Below are 21,706 nucleotides of genomic sequence, written 5' to 3'. Positions count from 1 at the left end.
AGTGAGGAAGTGTCTTGGGTAGAAATACTGAGTTGGCACTGGGGATACCAGAAGATGGTGGTCCAATTTTCAGGTCTGGAGAAGCCTTCTCCAGATAAAGGCACATAGGAACACCCTCCATGACCGAAACAGTATCTGTCGCTTGCAGTGTTCAGTGAGGGGGAGGGAGAATTTCCTGGAAAAGGGAGGCAGAGAGTAATCTGGACCAGATGAGACAAGATGGTGGCTTCATCAGTACCAGGCTCTCTCCAGGGTACCTGGAATATGTTCATAATAGTAACACTTAACACCATGTGCCAGTCAGTCAATATTATGAGCATATTTACATCTATTAATTTATTTATCCTTTAAACACTTAGAAAATAGAATATTAGTTACCCCTATTTTACAGATGAGACAACTAAGGTTCAGAGAGATGAAATAACTTGCCCAAGTTTCCAAAGCTGTTAAGTGGTAGTGAATTCCTTTAATAATAATAACAAAAATAGTAATAACTATCATTTTGAACATCAAGTGTGACCCAAGCACTGTGCTAGGTACATTATCATGATCTCATTTAACCCTTACAACAACACTGCAAACGAGTTTACCCCATTGTACAGTTGGAAGAAGTGATTACCTCTAGCTCACACAGCTGGGATTTGAAATTGGGCTTTTTACGATTCTGAAGTCCTCTGCTACTCCTTAAACATGTCTGAAATGCTCAGCACTATGCCTGGCATACAGAGCAGGTACTCAGACAACTTCAGGGCCCAGCCCTTATCTCCGCCGCAGGAATTAGCATGTGGTGGGAAGGAGAGTAGTTGTGATTATCTGGGGTGGAGAAAGGCAGTGGGAGCTGGGCAGAGAGGGGCTGCGATCATGCCTGTGACCCAGTTTGGGCTTGGCCTGGGCTGTAAGAGAACTCTGCTGAGTCACCTCAGTCGGGCTGAATGACCAGCCCAGGGCTCCTTCCAACCCCTCCCCTGCTCCTGTTCCTATCGGTGGTGAGCAGATGGGGAGGCCTACGGGTTTCCTAATGCCCTCCTTACCTTACCAGGCTCTGGCCCTAGAGCCCTCCTTCCATCCTGGAACCTCCTGCCCTGCCCCAGCTCTGGTCCAGGTGATTGAGCCATGTGGGAGATGAAGGTCCTTTCCTTTCCTAAATTCTGCTCCAGCCAGTCAGTGCTCTCCTCAGAAGAGCCCTCAAAGAGTACCCTGATCTCCTCCTCCCTGCATGGCCTCTAGCAGCCCAAGCCCTGCAGACAGGCAATTATACATTTCTTCCTTCCAAAGGACTCTGAGCCCTCTCCTCCATCTGAATTCATCTCATCACATCCTCTCAGAGGGAGCTGTGGGCACATAGATTCTCCTTGCATTCCACAGCTGGGGAGAGCAGGGCAGAGAACTCGAGGAACTTGGCCAAGGTCTCATGGGAATTGAAAGAACCCGGGTCTCCTGGCTTCCACTGCCCCAGAGTAAACAAACATCTCTCCCAAATCAGAAAGCTTTCCCTGGTGTCTAGCTATAAACTTCCTTGCTGGGAAGGAAAGCCTGTGACTCTAGTATTTGTCCTCTGGGTGGAAGGAGGGGTCTGGGAAGTTAGGTGAAGGAGTAGGAATTAGCCCCATCACTCCTCTAGCTACTGGGAAGAAGCACTCTTTTTAGCAATGCCTTTGCAGGAGTGCCTCTCCCAAAATGCCAGGTTTCTGCATGTTTGTGGAGTACCCAGGACAGGCAGCCTGGGCCTCAGGAAAGGAGGGAGTGTAGCAAGGCTGGCTTGCATGGTACCTGGAACAGCCCCCTGCTCAGGTACCCCCCGGCTGGCTGTGTGAGCCACCACAGTCCAGTGACTGGCCTCAGCTCAACGCAGCCAGCAGGGCAGACAGGGGAGGGCCAGGTTATCTTTAAATGGTACCTTACTCAGCCTGCAGCTCTGCCAGCTGGACAGGGTGGGGGCAGACAAGTGTTATTTTGGGACCTGAGGGTAAGGGAGGAGAAACATTCTGTTTACAGCTTTCCTCTGCCAGCCTCCACTCCCCCAAGACCCCTCCCTGTACTGGGATGGGTTTGGGGACTTGGGCCTCAGGCCTCCAGCTGTCCTTTCTACCTCGAGGTCTGTTTTCAGCATAGCCCTGCTCACTGCACAGATGTGAACAGTTTGACCTAGAGGCAGAGGGTCTTTCTTGGAGAAACAAGCTCTACAAGGCAGGTTTGGGTGATGAATACTGCACTCACCTTGGGATTGGACTAACGGCTAACATTCACTCAATACTTACAGGGCAGGCACTAATAAGTGCTTTTTATTATACTGATTTTATTTAATCCTCAAAATCACTCCATAAAATTATATCTGCTTTAAAGTTAGGAAATGGAGGCATAGGTGGTTTAAGTACCTTGCCCAGAGATACCAGTTGGTAAGAGGCAGAGCCAGGAAGCAAACCCAGGGAGCCTGGCCCAAGTCCATGCTCTTAACCACTAACTGGAGTAGGAGTCTCTGCAAACTTGGAGAAATGACCTAACCCTTCTGGTTTTTGTTACCTCATCTGTAAAATGGAGTGTGATTCAGAAGAACTCAAACCCACTAGAATCTCCATGTCAGAATTAGCAGAGACACTCTGGGCTATTTTCTCTCAACGAAAAAAGAACTTACTAAGGTCACACGAAAAGTCACTGGCAGAGCCTGAGCAGGAATCCAACCCTCCTGTCTTGACATTCATCTCTGTGCTCTTGCTATTGAATGTCTGTGTGCCACAGAATTAGAAAGGCACTTCCCTGGCAGTGCATAGACGGTAGTCAGGAATAAGGTGAGGGAGCTGTTGAGGGATGAGATCATGTATGAATTTGCAACTAGCAAAATCAGGTCTAGAAGAACTACCACATTTACTTTTAAAAAATCAAATTAGATCAGACTCTGAGTCTCTATCCTGCCCATTGGTGGGGAATTCAGTCTGTTACGGTTTACTCCCCCAAGATCATGAAAAGGTGCTGAGGTCTTATAGTGCAAAACACTGGGGCAAGTCTTCCAGGCCTTGGTCTACACTGATAAGTGCCTACAGGCTTGCAGGCCCAGCAGTTTTGGTCCATGTGCCCCAGATAAAGAGCCTTGGTGTAAAGGGTCTAGCCAACCCAGGGACTCCAAGCAGCCATTTTCCTAGGAAATGCTCTTGTCTCCAGGCTCAGGGAAGGGGCTTCACCACTCCCAGGCCCACAAACTTCTATCCCCTACTTGTCTTCAGGGAATCCTGCTTTTCTCCCTCTCTCTCTCTTCCGTCAGGGTTCTGGGCCTAATCTCAGTTCACCCAAGCTTTCACCATAGGGTCAAGAAGTGTGACTGTCTTAAGCAATTCTGCTTTCCTCCCTGCAAATAACTACAAAGGCAAGGAAATGCAAAGAATTTAACTATGTTCTTGGATAAAGTGGAAGGAAAAAAAATCAGGGAAAGCAGATTAACACACCAGTAATTTATAAAATCAAGCAGATAAACACAGAAAAACTCTGCTTAACTGGTGGAGAGCAGGAGCTAGGGCCACCATCGACTTCTATTCTGCTCCCCAGGGCAGCACTTGCAGAGCCAGTCCTTTTCTCGCAGAACTGTTCTCCCAAGGGCTCACTAAGACCCTAATTTAGCAGTAGCATCTGTGAAATTGAATTGAGTCACAGTCTAATCCTGTGAGTCTGAGCCAAATGTAGCTACCAGCTATGGGGGTGGAGGGGGAGTATACACTTTTCACCATTTGAAGTGCTTTAAATAAGTCATCTTTAATTCTAACCACAACCCTGTGAGGTAGGTATTAGATCCCCATTTTACAGATGAGGAAACCAAGGCACAGAGGGGCTATGTCACTTGCCCCAGCTCCCTCACTTTACAGCTACATAATCTTGCAAGTTGGAGCAACTCAAGGTTTGAAGAGATTTAAAATCCTATATACCATACAGGCCTAAAAAACCTAGTGTAATTTGCAATTTTAGGAAACCAGCATAAATCCAACCTTTACTTGCCTCCTTAAAAAAAAGTTGAAATGTGAAGGTTCTTATTAAGATGGCTAATACTGAACCTGCACCAATCCACCAAAGGTAAATAATTCACAAATTTGGCTATTTTATTAATACATTACTTTTGGCTGCTTTGCTACTAGAATCCTGTGGAAGTTAAGATCAGAATAAGCCCCAGTGGGAAGGGGGAATTCTTCCATGATAGATAAGATTGTCCTTTAAAACATCCAGCCTTTGGTTGGGCATTTCCAGAGACAGGAAAGAACTCACTGCACCACTGCAAGATAATTCGCTCCACAACTGTCATCATCGGTCATTGATTCCTATTGACTTTACCTCCTCAACATTCCATTAGTTTCCTCTACTCCATCCCCTCTGGGTAACACTAGACTGCAGGTTTTCAGTTGCCTGGACTGTTGCAGCTGCTGCCAGACTGAAATCCTATCAAGTCTCCTTTCCTTCAACTCCGGCTCCATCAAGTCACCCTTCTAATCACGTATGTTCATCAACACCAGAATGCTTTCTAAAATGCAAACCTGATCATGTCATCTCCCCACTTAAAATCCTCAAGTGATCCCCCAGTCCCTTGAGAAAGGCCTTGCAATTTCCTCGACTATCTGGCCCTCACTTGTCCTTATTTCTGGCTGAGACCCCCTTGAACTATAAATTCCAGTAATTTAAACTTGCCTATAAACTTTAAAAATGCTATTGTTTCATAATGGTCTTTTCTTAGAATATCTTTCTCTGGACTGTCCTACCTAGTAAATACATTGGGGAGGCAAGATAAGAGAACTGAAAAAAGTGCAGGCTCCTTGGATTGGAAACCACTTGGTATGTGACCTTCTGTAGGTAACTTATCTCTGTGCCTCAATTTCTACAGTCTGGAAAATGGTGTAAACAAAATTTCCTATTGTATAGGATTATTAGATAGTCTAAATGAGATAATTCAAGTTAAAGTATTTAGAAGAGTCACTGATTTAGTAAGTACTCTAAGTTTTAAAGTTATTGTTAAGCACTGAGTTTCAAGGATCGCCTTTTTAATGCAGTCTTACTTGACTTCTCCTTTCCCCCAGTTACCAGTTCTTTTTTGAGCATTGGTGACCAAACCTGGTACTTATTTCTCACAGCACTCCCCACATTTATTGCACTATTTATTTCTGATCCCTACTAAACTAGCTTCTTGAGGAAAGGGGCTAAGCCTCAATTTCTCTATGTCCAGCATCTTGCACAGACCTTGCAACGAGAGGTTTAATATTTGCTGAAACAAAATAGATTGTTTAATTGCCAGAAATCAAGGTTAAAAATATTTACTGTTCCCAAGTCTTTGATCAGCATTCCTCTTTTATCCAGAATATTTCTTTTGTAAATGACTTCAAACTTTTTTGGAATTAGTATGGAATAAAATAACTCATCAGGCTTTAATATCAAAGGAGGGGCAAGGACAGGGCCCTGGGGCACATCGTTAGAAATTATCCCCCAGATTGGGATTTTGCAGTGGCAGTTGGTGGCCAGCTACATAATGCTTTGTGACTTTACAATGTCTAGATTACTTTCTTGATCTAGTTAAAAACAAAAGAAACTATAAGGCCAGCTAGGCATCACCTGCTCTTAAGGTCATAATGCATGTTTATTAAGGCCCAGTGGTTACTTTTCTCATTAAAAAATTCCTTTATGATTCATTTGTTGTAGGATCATGCTTTCTAATATGTCACTCACTGATCTGTGACTTGTGATTGCTTCTTTTCTTGGACTTCTGCCTCTTTTTTTTTAATCTTCTAATTTCCATTCTATTTTCCCTTCAATTTCTGTAAGATGACTGAGAGTTCAGCAAACTCCTGAAAACTCCTTGATGTCTTAGCCACTATTCACTCATCAGGAGACCTGAAATCTTAGTGGAGTTACTCTCTTACCTTGGACTTGACCCACTTATCTTGACGTTCACCGCCTTCTAACCACTATTAGCTATGATCTTTCTAGATTGAAGCTAATTCTCTGGCCCCAAAGACAGAGGAGACAAAATAGGAGCTGGGGTTCAACTTTCTGTCACCACCATGGGCCTCAAGCAGATTCACCCTGACACTGTAGTCTCTCTGAACGCTCTTCATCAGAGTAATATCTGCTCTGCATACCTGTTATGTTTCTTAGACTAATATATGTGAAAATGCTCTGTAAACACAAGTGTTTGCCACCCCATGGTAAGTGGCACCAAGACTCTCCATTCTCAACCACACCTGTATGTCTGGTTGGGAGGAGTGGCCCCCCCAAGTGAAATCAGGGCCCTTTCCTTCAGGACTCAAGTTCTCCTAAGGCAGGAGGCCCAATTTTCCTCAACAACCATCATGAGGAGAACAGGAAGAGATGACCTCTGCCAAGTGACTTAGAACCATTTTGGCACTAAATACAGACCTGTTAGTTTTTTCTACTTAGCAGGCTCAAAAGGGACCCACATCATTATCAATCTATGTCTGGAAGCTCTAACCCTTCCCAAACTCAGCAATTCAATACCGTTCTAAGACTTATCTTTTGTGCCAGAACCAGAGGATAACTTGGCCTTGTGGAATGGTCTGCTACCTTCAGCACTAAACCCTACTGGCACTTCCCTGAAACCAGTAACTAGTGAATCTCCAGACCATGGTTCTTCCTGAGCAACACATGGCCAGGTCTACTATAATTTCCCCAGCATTAGTGACTTTCCCAGACTTGGAAGCAACGGGGGAGAGTCAGTACTTGCCACTGAACCTCAACTGGCTGCAGATACACCCTGAACACACAAGCTCTCAAGCTTTTCAAAGACTAACACATACAATCAGTCCTTGCCCAGTTTTGGGGATTGAACACCAGGGACACCTAGTGGCACAAAGTCATTAGTTACAAATCCTTGGGCTTCTGTAACAAACCTATACAGTAAAAGGACACAGAGGGGCCTTGCCATAGAGAATGAAGATTCAAGTTCACTTTATATCTCATTTCCTCTTTGTGAGACCACCAACTAAAGGAATACTCTGTGACTATTAAAAATGGGGCACCAGATAAGGACACTATAAAAAGAAAAGTAAACATTGGACTTCTCTACCTTTCTCCCCTTGATTTTTTATCCTCATTTACTCTTTGAACCTGTAACAGACTAAGTTTCTCAATTACAGGATCTCCTTTAAAAATATTTCACAATGACAATTCTCTAACAGTCATTTTGAGCTAGGTTAGACACACTGGTCTCTAAATGGGCTCCTCACCTAATTTTGGTTTTCCTCTACTCTCTACTTTCCTTCTAAAAGGATTCAAGGCAAAGAGGTGCTCAAGACACCTTATACCATATGGACTAAATTGATTTGTAAAGATTATTACTTTACTGTCCTAGAAAAATACAGATTGCAAATTTGAAGGCTACAATTTAACCACTTTGGAAGATTCCTGAGGGGAGGGGGTAACCTTTGAATATCAGGACTGAGTGAAAATGTGTGGAAGAGACATATTAAATATAGTTGGGTGAGGTGGACTTTTAAAAAAAATCTCTCCTTTTTTCTTAAAACGGAAAACCAAATTTCCATCTGACTTAAATTGTGTGTGTGCATGTGTATATAGGAACAGCTTGGGGAGGGGATGGTTTATGTCATGCAATGAGGCAAAAACCAAGGTGACTTCCTTTGATAGGGCAGCCTTAGTGTTGCAGGAGAGAAGGGAGGGGAGGTCACTGGAAAGGGGCTTAGAATGTAGCTGCTCTCTCTTGTTCCTATTGAGAACCCACAGCACTGGTGTCAGGGGCAGAAAACATAATTCTCTCTGAAGGGGATTCCTATCTGAACACATCAGATGTCCTATGAAATGAGACAGGTCTGTTTTAGAATGACTTCCTCTGCTCCTGAGGTGGGGCAAAATAATCCATGAACACATAATCCTTCTGGGTAATAATGTTTCTAGACTGGCCAGCAGAAGACTCTAGGAACAGAGCTGGGGCAGAGTAGGGGAGAAAAAAAGGTTCTTGAGACGGGATATCTTCAGGGAGACTTTGGGAAGTGTCCTTTGTTCCAGCTTTCCTAAGTGACAGCGCTGGTGAGCTTGGTCTGAGTTGTAGTCAGTGTCATCCTGGAGAGGCCAAGGGCCAAGGGTGAGGAGGCCACTTCAGGTTGAGAAGAAAGTGCATCTCAAGGCCAGTGAGGGCAGGGCCTGGAGGAGGAGCAACTGTGGAAAGGCTCCCCTTTTTAGATGCCGATGGTCTGCAGAACCCTCCTCTCATTGTCATTAAGGTGGCCTGAGAACATTATGTAGCAGGGCTGCTGAGCAAACTGGCATAGGAAGTCCGTGAGATATGCCTGGAGGGAAGAATAAAAGTGGTATTACTGAGGGTTCCCCAGGACCATTCAATGGCAGTGGGGTAAAAAACCACCAAGAACACTAGTTTTTAGACAAATGCCAGCAGTTCCCTGAAGGATGACTTTCTACATTCTTGGATCTAGTTTATATACATCCCAGGGACTGGATTCTATTGGGAAGGAGACAAAATTTTCAAAGTGCATATCTGAAATCCCAGTCTGAGAACCTTTACAACATAGCCTCAAGAAGCTAGATTATAACACTGTGGTAAAACAAGGTGCAAAGTACCAACCCTCCCAAAGCCCTTGACCAATCAGCAAGGCAGGAACTCTCTCCTGAGTATACCATGATGAGCTCTGAATGGGTTAAAAATCCCACAAAATTCCGTTTCCATGGTTTGACATATTGTCACTTGCAAGACATCTTCTCTGGACACCCTCACCTGCAGATCAATCTGATAGAGAGGATCCTTCAGGGCATCTGGGTCATCTTCCTCATCATCCTCGTAGTAATCCTCCTCTGTTAGACACAGCCAACACAGGAAGGGGTCAGGGCAGAGGTCCCTGATCAGGCCCCAGGTGGTCAGGCACCACCACACAGCTGAGGCAGAAGGGGCAAAAGGCCAAGGAACAACCCTTGTGGACCCACCTCTCCCTTTCTTTGGTACCCCAAAGTGCCAAAGTGTACAAAGAAAAGGTATTTACCATGGCTGTCCTCTTCTCAAACTGCTTACCATATTTACTTGTCGCAAGAATGTCAGATAAAAGTTGGCCAGCTAAACCATCCTCCTCGTCTTCCTCTTCCTCCTGGTCCTCCCACATATCATTGGAGTCATCTACTTGGAAATGAAAAGCAGCTGGAGCATACTTGTACACTGCATGCTTTCAACCCCAAATCCAAACAGGCCAGAAGAGAAGGGCCCCATGGGTTCCTGCAATTTGGCCTGTAGTCTCCAGTGGGAGAAAACATGGGATGACCAAACCCTCCCAATTAGGTTGAATGGAAGAAGCCAAGAGTCCTGGAAGGTTTACTGAGGCAAGATTAAGAGTTTGTTGAGAAGATCCATACCAAGGAAGGGCTACAACAGCTTGCCATCTGGCTGGTTCCTACCCCAGGCTCTGAGATTTTGTAGTACAGAACTGAGAAGCAGCTCTTTACACATCCCTAGTGCCTAACACAGGACCAGCCACAGAGTAGACATTCAATAAACTTTTTCTTTTTTAAAAAAATCAGTGACTCAACTGATTAAATTGTTAATCTGAAATCTTTTAACTTGATCTGTTCAGGTTAAAAGTATCTTGGGAAAAAGGGACCTTGTGCACCTTGATTCCACTCTGCAGGAGTGGCCTGGCGAGCGGCATTGGCCTCCATGACATTGGAGAGCTCATTGATGATCAGTTTTAGGATTTTGACTAGCAAAGGAATGTTTGTCCAGCGCTCAGGGTCTGGGAAGGAAGGAAAAAGTTTAAAGTTAGCCTTGAAGCGGGCTCCCTTGGGCAATGCCTCCAGTCCCACTCTGCAGTGTCCCTCATCAGACAGTTCACTATCCCTCCGACTTTCCCCTGGTTTGAGACATTTTCACTTGCAAGACATCTTGTCTGGACACCCTCAACTGCAGATATCCACCAAAGAACAATTTAAAGTTAAATAACTTTATTTTGCTTGGTGGTAAAGAGTTCAGAAGTTAGGAGAGATAAGAGACTTCGGAAATTAAAAGAGCAAGTTTTTTCCAATAATTAAGGCCTAAAACCAAATCACTGTATAGAGCATAGTAGCTCCTCTCCATTAACCTACAGTTAAAGAGAATGGCTCTGTACTACCTATATAAATGACTGGAGTCAAAGGCCACAGGTGAACCAAATACAGAGACACATCAAAAATGTACATCAAAACCCCAGAATGAAGCTGCACAATGGGGATCCTTGGTATCTGAGGCTATTTTTGCCAGTATTCAGCAATAAGAAGGGACTACACATTCTGATCCATTGTCTTCCTAGTTTGTAACATCTTCTTTATGAAACCCATAAGTAACAATTATGCTTTAAAAAGATACATCATTGTATATGTGCATTAATACCCCAGAATGAAGTTGTACGATGGGGATCCTTAGCATATGAGACTATTTTGGTCAGTATTCAACAATAGGGACCACACATTCTGATCCATTGTATACCTAGTTTGTAGTGTCTTCTTTAAGAAACCCATAACTAACAATTACATTTTAAAAAGGCAGATCATTGTATATCCCTGCTTTCACCCAGGTGTCCTTAGTCTCTAGGGAGCAGACTATGGGGTGGCAGCATCACCCACTTTTGGCTGACTTAGAGCGGGTACGGATCCCCTCATCCATGTTGTAGATTTCCTCCCCCTTCACGCGGATATCCTGTAGCCGTTTGTCATCTGCATTGATGCCATGCTGAAGCAGTTTACATAGTGCCACAGAGCTGCAAGGAAGAGCCAAAAAGGGTCAATGAGCCATCAATCTAGCAGAAGGTCTGGGTTTATGAAAAATAAGGTTCTTAACAGTGCTTGGCTGGGTGAAGTCTGTGGCAGAGGAGGTTTTCTGGCCAGCAGAGATCAGAAATATATAGTATACCTATGTCAACTGTCTTTTGGGGATTTCAAGATGGCAGCTATTCAAACTTTACAGACTAGCAATAAAGAAAAAAGGGAAAAAGGAATACAGAGGCAGTTTGATATGCCAAACAAAAATCAATGGAGCACATTAAGGGAAGAAGAAATTTGAGCAGGGGCAAATGACTGGTTAAGGAAGAGGAGGCCCTACCTGACTTTGCCTTCATATTGACCATAGAACAGATGCTGTCGACTTGTCCACTCAGCCATCACAAACTCCAGGGCAGGTTTACCAGTTGGTCCTGGGAGACTGCACAGGAACTCCAAGAGGGGCTCTAGCTGAGTATGTACCAGGTGAGCAAACACCATGATCAGAGACTAGGAGATAACAAAAAGGACACCTGCTTCAGGGAAACCAATTTCAGACCGGAGATAAAAGAAAGCTGGAAAATAGGGTCTATGCACTGAGGGAGCCATCCACAAGACAGGTAAACATGGAGATTTCCTTGTTAGTGTTTCTTGGGCCAGAACATATCCAATTTTACTTTACAACTCTACAAGTATAGTAAGAGAGTGGGGTGTTTTATGTAACGATTATCACCTGGAGGCTGGGAAAACCTAACTTCCAACTGTCCTCTTACCTGCATGACACTGAGTGTCTCTGCCTGCTGCATCTTACTGAGGATGGCACGAAGAATCTGGTCCAGATTCTCACCCAGCTCCCGCCCTGCCTTGGAGATGAGGGTGGAGACAAGACGGCCCACAAATGCTGCAGTGAACTCTGAGGTGCGGGGGTCCAGGAGCTGGCTCACCACTTGCATCACATACCACAGTCCATTGTGGCCCTGCTCGTCGTGCCACTGGGCTACTTGCTCCAGTGTCACTGACACATAGGCTCGCAGGCATTCTCCACCATTCTGGAGAGACAGGAGTGGCGAGAAGGATTAGCAGCTGGGGGAGAGATGTCAGGAGGCCCCCAGTCTGTAAGAGGAAAATGCCATTCTTCAAGGTCTATGCTTTGTAAGAGTGGTGACTATGGGATCTGTGGTAGGCTCATACCACTGGGGTCAGGAATTTACTGTTCACAGATATAGGCATGTACTAAACAATCTCCCCTTTACCCAATCAGAATCAGTTCCCTTAAGAGTGCATATTCCTGATCACAATGGTCAAGGGGCAATAGCCAAGCAAACTGAGTTTTAATGATACAGATCTACCTTTAGTACTGGAAAAACATGTCTCAGATGTAGCAATAATTGGGGGCACTACAGGTCTTTCTGGAAATAAAGACAGATCTTACACAAACCATCTTTTGCCTAGGGATTTCCAAGCTGATAAATGTCCTCTGACAGGTTCCTATAACTTTTACATTCAACAACAGTAGTTAAGACCTGAAAAAGTAACCAACTTATCCAAGAAATAGAAAAAAACAGGAAAACTATTCAGGCATCTCTCCTTCTCCAGAGGCCTATCATTTTGCTGACTTTATTAACAGAAATCCGGGAAAGGCTTTCTTATGGCCCTCAAGTCTAGATGCCTGCAATCTCTTCCATAGTAGCAACATCCACAAACAGATGGGCAGGACACTCTTCAAGCTTATAATATACCCGAAAGCACAGAATGCTTGGCTCTTGCAGCCAAACCCTTCCTGAGTTTTCTGGGTAAACATGGATTTGAGAGCCTTAAGCCTCTTAAACATGGAACTTTGTCAGAATTCCCAGCCTACTCTAAGTCCATCAGCTAGGGAACTATCTTCCCTTTTTCAGTCACCATAGCTCAAATACCTGCATGGTGGCGTTGTCATCTGTGTGAAGAGTGCACTGTGCCACAGCAGGGAAAGCCTGGCAGATGAGGAGCTGGGAAAGGGGAGGCTTTGTGTTCCGTACTACTGTGGTGAGGATATCAATGGCTGTCTGAAGGAGAGAAGACAAAGAATCAGAATGCCCTCTGAAAGGGAGAGGGTAGGGCCCAACAAACCAAGATCATTACTTTAAATATTCCTTTAAAGCTTGATTTTTAAGGGTTGCATAGTATTTCATTTTGTTATAATTAACTAATGTCTTTTAATTATTTCCAAATTTTTACAATATAGCATTAGCAAAAACTCACTTGTGAAAAGGAAGCCTCTGAAAGAAAACGAGTAATTAGATAGTAGACAGTGTTCTCAGCCTGTTCATGAAGGCTCATTATTTCATTAGCCATGAGGGTAGGCACTGCATGGTGTGTATGGATATCCAGGTAATAAACATTGGCCAGGTGCTGTGTAACGGTGACACTGTGCACAAGTTCACTGAGAGCACCTTTGGAATAAGAACCGTTTTCTTAAAGCATCAGAGAATGAGCACTGTCCTATAGGCACAGGAACCTGGTAAAATCACCCCACGAATCTCTAATGCTACTGGTCTTGTCAGCCAGGTGGGAGGTGTAGGTGGCATTTGCAGATCTCTCTCTCACAGAGACAGGAGTCCTTGTAGCCACTCACCGCACAGAGTCCTGCAGGGATCTTGTCTGCTGGGGCCTGCATTATGCTGACCAGAGTGGGAATCAGTCTCATCTGCATTGGGCCCTGACAGGCTTCGATCTGGGACAGCTCCTTGAAGATGTCCTGAGCCAGCGAGGCAACGACGGGATCTGAAGTGGATAAGGCAACACGGAATCCCCCCCTGCCCGATGGTCTGTATCTCCTTCTGGCTTAATGATGTCTGTTGTTTGGCTCTAGCCTAAGTTAACTTCTGCTTTGATTACCTATCACAAAACCTGGAACCTAGTGAGGACTCACGAATAACCTGAAAGAACAGGAGAGATGCTAAATCTCCAAGAGGCAAAGTATGTGTGGTTTTGTTAAGGCAGGAACAAGCCATTAACTAGTACTCATAAAACCAATTTTGGCTTTTTTCTGGGGCAAATCTTTAAGTTCTTCATTCTTGTGAAACCTAGATTGATTATGAAACCAAATGCTTTAAAAAAAGAAAGAAAAAACTCCTCCGATGCTTTGTTAAGAAGACATGAAAGTTTCAAACTGTGCTAAAACAACTGACTTTTCCTCAGTTCTCATATTTTGAGAAGGAATCAAAATACCCATGTCTCCTCATGGGCAGCCATGATAGTTACAAAGAATTCCCAAAGCCATTTCCAGGGCAAAAGGTAAAATTCTCAGAAAGTAGAGCCTTATTGAAGGAATGGAACTTTAGCTTAACCTACTTTACGTATTACTATTATAAGAAAAACACTTTCCTCTGTCTAGCCTGCAAAAACATATGCAGTGTATATTAAGATTTATGTTAAAAGATCACTGCAGTATTGTTTATAATAGTAAAAAAATGAACAACCTGATGTCCATTAATAGAATGGATAAATAATGATATAGCCATTTTATGGAATACCATGTGATGATTAAAACAAATGATATATATCTAGAAGTGCAATGTGGAAAGCTCTCCAGGACACATTTCTAAGTGAAAAAGCATATCAAATAATATGTTTAATATCATATTAAAGAAACAATCCCTACTCATTCCTAAATATGTTTCTGAGCTTCAATATTGGAGCTCACTCTTTAAAAGCAAAAATCCATGTATATTTTCTAATAATGAAGTATTCATATTGTATATGCATTACAAAAAAATTTTAAAAATGCAGAAAATTATTAAAGCAAAGAAAACATATAAGCCATCATCTGGAGATAACCACTCATAACATTTTGATGTATATTACTCTATCTATAATCTATACACATTTTTCCCTAAAATAAAACCCAAAACTCAGGATCATATTCTGTCCACTTTTCAGAAAACCACCATTCACTTAATTACAAATGTAAGCAGCACCTTCCTGTGACTTGAAATATTCCTTTAGAGCTTAATTTTTGAGGGCTGCATAGCATTCCATTTTATGGTTATAATTACCTAATCTCTTTTAATTATTTCCAAATTTTTATTACTATAAAAAATATTGGATGAACACCTGTGTTCAAATTTAAAAAAAAAATCTTTGCATGTCTCTATCTTTAGCATCTCCTTTTCTAAATTGTAGTTCTAAGCCTTTTCTTTAAATTGCTCAATTTCCTACTCTATCATCAAAGCTCTAAATTATACCTCTCACTTGCTAGCCCTTTAGTCATTATCTTTATTTTCCAGTCTTTGTTAGAGATTAAACGCTACAGGAATAAGTGTTCTACTTCTTCTTCTTTTTTTTTAAAGGTTGAATTTCATCAACCTATTTATTTACTTGTTCTTTTTGGAGGTACCAGGGATTGAACCCAGGACCTCATATATGGGAAATGAGTGCTCAACCACTAAGCTATACCTGCTCCCCAGTATTCTACTTTTTAATGCTGCTATATTTACAGGACAACACTACTCTTTGCTAATCGAGAGCACCAATCTTTGCTGAGAGTGCGTAAGACCATCAGACCCAGGGAAACATATCCCCATTCACCAGACTCTGCCTTTCTTTGGCGTCCCCCCGGTGGCATACCATTACTGTACTTTAGGAAAATGGCGATGGTGAAAGGGCAGATTTTGCTTTCCATGCTTGCTGTGAATTCTGGATCTACTGTACAAACAATACACAGGGTCTCCATCACCAAGTTTAGGACCTCTGAACTGAACTGGGCGGCAAGGTGAATTAAGCCATCAAGGATGCTGGGAAGGAAGGGCTGAAGAATGTGGGTACTTTCTGAGACTTTCAGCTGGTCACAATAACTAGAAAGAGAAAGATAAGCAACAATTATTCACAAGCAGATACTTCAATTCACTGGTTTTGCCAATCAATCTCACGTGCTGCAGCATTTAAACGTATTCCAGAGCTTGGTATGTTTTTAGATCTTTCTATGGCATATTGTATAAATGTATCAGTGTCACCATTTCTATGTTTTCTAACTTATTTCTGCTTTGTTCTTTGCTATTTCCTTTAAATTTCTTTCATTTCCCCTACTACTGTTTTAAAGCAAATCCCAATCATATCATTATATCCAAATTATTAAGATCTTAAGTGAAAAGCTTTCATGATTCCTCAAATACGACTTAAGACATTCCAAAGATTTTGGTATTTCCATTATTCTCCAAATAGTTATTGTGTTTTTAACATCTTTTTTAACGTAACTTTTATTTAATAGGAGATGATTTTAAACTTCTACATTATTAAAAAATTTGTGCTTTTTTCTTTTTTTTTTTGGTATCCTAAAATGAGATCAATTCATATAAATACTCTATGCATTCCTACAAAAATGGTGTATTAACTGTAGGGCTTAAAGTTCACTATACAAGTTCTATCATATTTACCTGTCATTCAGTAAACAAACACTGAGTGCTTACCATGTTCAAAGGGAACAATTTTTAACAAAAATACATTGCCTTAGTTTTTGCTTTTGTTCACCTTCAGAATAGCAATGATAAATTTAAAAATCAATAAAAACATTGTTCTGTAGGTTAAAAGAACCTACCACAGAAACAAGGCCCTCAATAAATGATTTTACTTAGTTTTTTAAAGTATTCTGTAACCATATTATCTGTGGCAGTTGCTGGGTTCACAAGTCCTACATCTACAATGTCACTTGAAACTGTGGGCTCTGATCTCAGATTTGTCCATTTACTTTGTTTTTTTGGTCCATGACATCTGGATTTCTCATACCATCTTGCTTTGATCTAACTTCCAAAGAGGTAATTTGGCATCTGGCCTTAATCAGCTCTCAATTCCTTAGACTAGATTTTGCAACTCTCTCTCTACAATATTTACCTTTGCCCTACACCTTACCAATTACTTCTCAATTCTAAAGGTTTATATTACTTTGTCCCGCCAATAAATCTGAAACTGCACGGTCTGGTAAAGATCATAAAGTTTCCATTATCTGGTCAGATCATATTAGATCTTGTAAGCCACACTAAGGAGTTTAGACTTTACTTCAGAAGCTTGTGTTTCTCAAACTTTTTTAAAAAATTATTTTACTAATGACTCCTCACACCTGATTCCCTTGTTATCCTACCCCAAAGTATTCAAGAACAACTGACACACCAGAAATAGATTACATATTTATCCTGTAGCTTCATGTGTCACCAGGTACAGTGTAACTTTCTTCTGGGGTACCTGTATCTCAGAGTTTGAAGAGCACAATTGGGAGTCATGAAAGGTTTTAAATGTAGAAGCAACTAAATCAATTTTCTATTTTGGAAGATCAACTTAGCAGCTAAAATAAAATGAACTGCAGTGGTATGTGGCTGGAAATAGAAAGATCAATTAGATTATGCAGCAATTCAGGTAAGAGAAGTTGAGAACACAAGTTAGGGAAATAGCAGGGAGAAAGACTGAGAAAGAGATGAGAGGCTAAGATGTAAACCAAGACCTAAAAAGCAGAGATCTTTAATCTCCACCTTTATTAAAACAGGGAAGACAAGATCTATCTCTATCTTTAAGTACAATATTTAAAGGTACAAGCTCTCTACCTTCACTAAGGTAGAGGAAAGGCTCTATAAGGAATACAGGTAGGGCAGGTTTGGAAGAGGTCAACAGTAAGCTCAGTAATGGATATACTGACATTCAGGTTTATAAGCTATCTACGGTCATGGATAGTAAACAGTTTGATATATTAGTTTGGAGCTAAGGAGAAAGGATGGCATAAATACGATTTGAGAAATGTGACCGAAGTATAAATATTTGTCACTCAATATCTTGTTTCAGAAAGGATTCAAGGCAGTTCGCAACAATACATAAACTATGACACAGAGGAATAGATTAAAACTGGGAAAAGAAAGAAAAGCAAGGGTGGTGTGATGGCTGTTAAAAGCTTCCAAGTAAAGTGGCCATGGTGGCTGCTGGGTGCAGGGAATGGGAGGAAGAGATGAGATGTGGAGGCGTTTTCGGGACTTGGAGTTGTCCTGGGTGGTGCTTCATGGACAATTACGGGACACTGTAGATCCCCCCAGGGCCCACTGGATGGAACGTGGGAGAGTATGGGCTATGATGTGGACCATTGACCATGAGGTGCAGCGATGCCCAGAGATGTACTTACCAAATGCAATGGATGTGTTGTGATGATGGGAGAGAGTGTTGCTGTGGGGGGAGTGGGGGGTGGGGCCGGTGGGGTTGAATGGGACTTCATATTTTTTTAATGTAATATTTTTTAAAAAATGAATTAAAAAAAGCTTCCCAGTGGGAAGCGGACGTGGCTGAAATGATAGAGCATCCGCCTACCATATAGGAGTCCAGGGTTTGGTACCCAGGGCCTCCTGGCCCATGTGGTGAGCTGGCCCACATGCAGTGTTGCTGTGCGCCAGGAGTGCCATGCCATGCAGGGGTGGCCCCTGTGTAGGGGTGTGCCCCGTGAGGAGAGCTGCCCTGTGTGAAAAAAGCGCAGCCTGCCCAGGAGTGGCACCGCACACATGGAGAGTTGAAGCAGCAAGATGATGCAACAAAAAGAGACAGAGATTCCTGGTGCCACCTAACAAGAATGCAAGTGGACACAGAAGAGCACACAGCGAATGGACACAAAGAGCAGACAATGGGGGGAGGGGAGGGAGGGAGGGGAGAGAAATAAATAAATCTTTAAAAAAAAGAAGCTAGCAAGTAACCTTAGAAAAAAGTTTCAATGATATGAAAAGAACATGAGTCAGACTGCAATTGGCTGGAGGACTTATTAAGGAAACAACCAAATACAGAATTTTGGCTGTGAAGGAAAGAATAGCTAGGATCCCCTCATAGGACATTTCTAAATCTGGGGCCATAGATAGGCTTCAAGGGGTCCATAAAATCATTGGCACTATATATAAAATGGTAAGCATGTATGTGTATGTGTCCATTTCTCTGGTGTGCACATCCATAGTATTTGTCTCTTTACACAGAAAAATGTGGCACTTTTCAAGAAAACCACTGCCCATTTGTTCCAAGAGGCTTCAACTTACATATTGAAAAAAAAGTTTCTTCCACATACATTTTTTTCTGATTATAAAGGTAATATAAGGTTGTTGTAAAAAAAACCCAACTCCTTCAGAGAAAACCAATGTAAACAATGTATGTTAGAAGGGTACTGCTGTCTAAAATACCCTGGAAAGTAATGGACTTATATTACCCAAAGTGCTTTTATATTCGTTCCAGACGCCTCTCATAGATTGCACCTGTGAACATTTCTGCAAAATCACAACATGAAGTGGACAAATCTCTACCACACATTCATAATCTGTTCTTCAATTTACCTCCCTGGTTCTACCCCTGGTCAGTTAATGTACAATTTCAAATAAGATATATTTTAATGGTTTTGTCCTTATTTAGCTGTTAACTGCTTTTTAAAAAAATGTTATACTTGTCACAAAAGACATTATCTAAAAAACTTAAAACACAATACATATAAGTGAAATCAAGTTTCAGAAGCTGCAAAGCCAGTGACTTCTGGTCTATCCCTAAAAAAAAAAGAAAAGAAAAGAAAAAAGAGTTCCTTGAAATAATATTTATCCCTTAAATAGGTTTGGGCTCTCTCTTCTTGGATATTCGGAATGGCCTCAGGGCTTTCTAAAAAGCCACATTTAGTCTATCTTTTAACTAGATTGGAAAGACTATAAATACATGACTAGTTGAGTCACTAGTACACTGGCTGTGAAAAATAAAAAGTGTTTCTAGGTTACACTATACCAAATTCGATTTGTAATAGAGAGGTAATCAACCAACAAAATGACGTGGGCTTTAATTCTGCTTTTGTCATTTATCAATTGTGCAACTCTATTCAAGTTTTTTATCTCTCAGAACCTCAGTTTCTTCACCCTTGTAAGAAAGGAAGAAGGGAGTTGCCCTAGATGACTCCAGAGCTGGCATGAATTAAAAAAGGGAAGGAGGCACAAAGAGGAATATCTTTTGGACTAATAAAAATTATGCCTCTGGCATGGTTTCTTTCCCTCTCCTTAAAACATTCATTTCTGAAGAGCTCACCAGAAACTTCTAGGCAACATAATTCACTGGACAAGTGTGGTTTGGGATAACTACGCTGAGTAATTTTCTCTTAAAATAGTTCTCATCACCCTAAGCCCTGTGTTTTTTGGCATACTCACCCCCAGATGGCTCTCACAGCAGAAATTCTAACTGATGGGGGTTGTGTCTCATGAAGACCACTAACTGTCGCCTGTAGGAACTGTTGGATCAGTTCAGGAGACATAGCAACAGTGAACCGACTGGCAGCCCACAGTGCCCGGCCCAAGAGGAAAGGAGACACTGGGAGAAAGAGACAGCAATTAAGGGTTGGATGATGAAAATTCCTATTACTAGCCCTTCTTCCTTCTCATCTCCCTTCCTCAACCTGTCACAAGTAACTGGATACTACATAATATAGATAACTTAACTGAGAGAAAAAATATGATCTTACAAGGTAAATGTGTGACCAGTGGTACAGAACCAATCCCCCAGTTTCACTTTTCACTATTGGCAAAGTAGGTCCTGGATATTCTTACACAAAAAGACTTCCCATCCCTGTTTCCACCCCCAGCTATCATTCTCTCTCTCTCTTTTTTTTAATTCTCATTATTTCTTACCTGCACTACTAGTTAGTCTTCTAAATGCCTTCTCCACTGCCAGTTTCTTCCTACTCTTGGACCACTATTAGAATATGATAAATTACAGCTCTGGTCATGTCATTCTTCTGTTTAAAATCTGTCAATGAATCCTATAGCCCACCAAATAAAGACCATCTTAGCTAGCATTGGCATTCAAGGTTTCCTAAAATCAGTCTCTCTAGCATTACCTATGATTTTTCTTTATGCCCTCCAAATCAACTATGCACCTCTCTCCAGCAACTTATATCTGACTTTGTGATCTCTGTGCTTTATTTATATTATACGTCAAAACACTGACCTCTCCTTGTATTACCTGACTTACCTAACTGATCTCTTGGGCTGAAGTAATCGTAACACTCTCTATGCAGTAATAATCCTGTCTTTAGCTTTCTTACATGTTATCTATTTTGTCTTATAATCTATCCATCCGTGTGAGGATTATTTACTGCCTACAATAAGATGACTGAAGACAGAGACTATATTTATTCAGGCTGCCACTGGGCCTAACTTAGTTACGAGCAATAAATATTTAGTTGATGAGAGATATTGAAAAGGAACTAATAAACTGTGCCAGTCAAATAATTATATATTGTACAGTAGCAGTTCTCAAAGTATAAATGGGAATCTTGGGTGTCCCCAAAGTTAAAACTACTTTCATAATACCTAGATGTTATTTTTTCTGTCCACTCATCCTTTCTGGAATGTTATGGTGGTCTTCAGAGGTTACAGGATGTGCAACACCATGACTCTAACAGCTAATGGAATGTGTACTTGTATTTCTTTTTTTTTCTTCTTTCATTTCTTATATTTTAAAAACTTCAGTTTAAATTTCTAATGCTAAATAATAATACATATATAATCCACATAAAAAATCTCTTTGGGGTCCTAATTTTTATGAGTGTAAAGGGTCCTAAGTCTAAAAAGTTTGAGAATGGCTGGTATAGAAAAGCTAATTCTGAAATGATACTAATGAACTAATGATAACGAATGATATATATTGAGACTTTTCCAGTCTTAATATAATCATGGAATGCCTACTATGTGCAAGGCACTATGGGGATACAAAGATGCATTAGACATGATCTCTGCTCTCAAAGATCTTACATCCTAATAGAGAGAAAACATACCATCAACTACAATATAAGGCAGCATATTTTATGTGCAGAGTGAAATGGGATTATCCCAATAGTGGCCTCTGGAAGCACCACCATTTTAAGTCTGTGATTCAGAGAATGGAAGCAATGGTGTGAGATATCTTGTAACAGATACCTATGGCTTAAGCTACTCTAGGGCTTTCAAGGAAGGAAAGTCAAGTA

At 41.7% G+C, this 21,706-nt stretch overlaps 1 protein-coding gene across 10 annotated transcripts in view; it reads right to left on the bottom strand.

Moving 5' to 3' along the window:
* Positions 1-446: 446 nt before the first annotated feature.
* Positions 447-21,706, bottom strand: part of IPO9 (importin 9) — a 57,473-nt gene continuing 36,213 nt past the window's right edge. For 5 of the 10 annotated variants that reach the window (XM_004481945.3, XM_071207647.1, XM_058274953.2 and 2 more), the window contains 11 exons: positions 19,893-20,052; positions 15,337-15,563; positions 13,343-13,491; positions 12,645-12,773; positions 11,502-11,777; positions 11,072-11,238; positions 10,597-10,730; positions 9,609-9,731; positions 9,020-9,121; positions 8,729-8,805; positions 447-8,285 (listed from right to left, as the gene is read on the bottom strand). In XM_004481945.3, the coding sequence (XP_004482002.1) occupies positions 8,175-8,285; positions 8,729-8,805; positions 9,020-9,121; positions 9,609-9,731; positions 10,597-10,730; positions 11,072-11,238; positions 11,502-11,777; positions 12,645-12,773; positions 13,343-13,491; positions 15,337-15,563; positions 19,893-20,052 (1,655 nt within the window). In that variant the 3' untranslated portion in view covers positions 447-8,174. Of the gene's footprint in view, positions 8,286-8,728; positions 8,887-8,990; positions 9,122-9,608; positions 9,732-10,596; positions 10,731-11,071; positions 11,239-11,501; positions 11,778-12,644; positions 12,774-13,342; positions 13,492-15,336; positions 15,564-19,892; positions 20,053-21,706 lie in introns of all 10 variants that reach the window. The other 5 variants (XM_071207650.1, XM_071207651.1, XM_071207652.1 and 2 more) reach the window with 3 other exon arrangements.

This window comes from Dasypus novemcinctus, chromosome 13 (assembly GCF_030445035.2).
Source record: "Dasypus novemcinctus isolate mDasNov1 chromosome 13, mDasNov1.1.hap2, whole genome shotgun sequence".
In the NCBI taxonomy this organism is placed as follows: domain Eukaryota; kingdom Metazoa; phylum Chordata; class Mammalia; order Cingulata; family Dasypodidae; genus Dasypus; species Dasypus novemcinctus.
The sequence above is the reverse complement of the archived record's forward strand: the minus strand, read 5'-3'. Positions and strand labels throughout refer to the sequence as shown.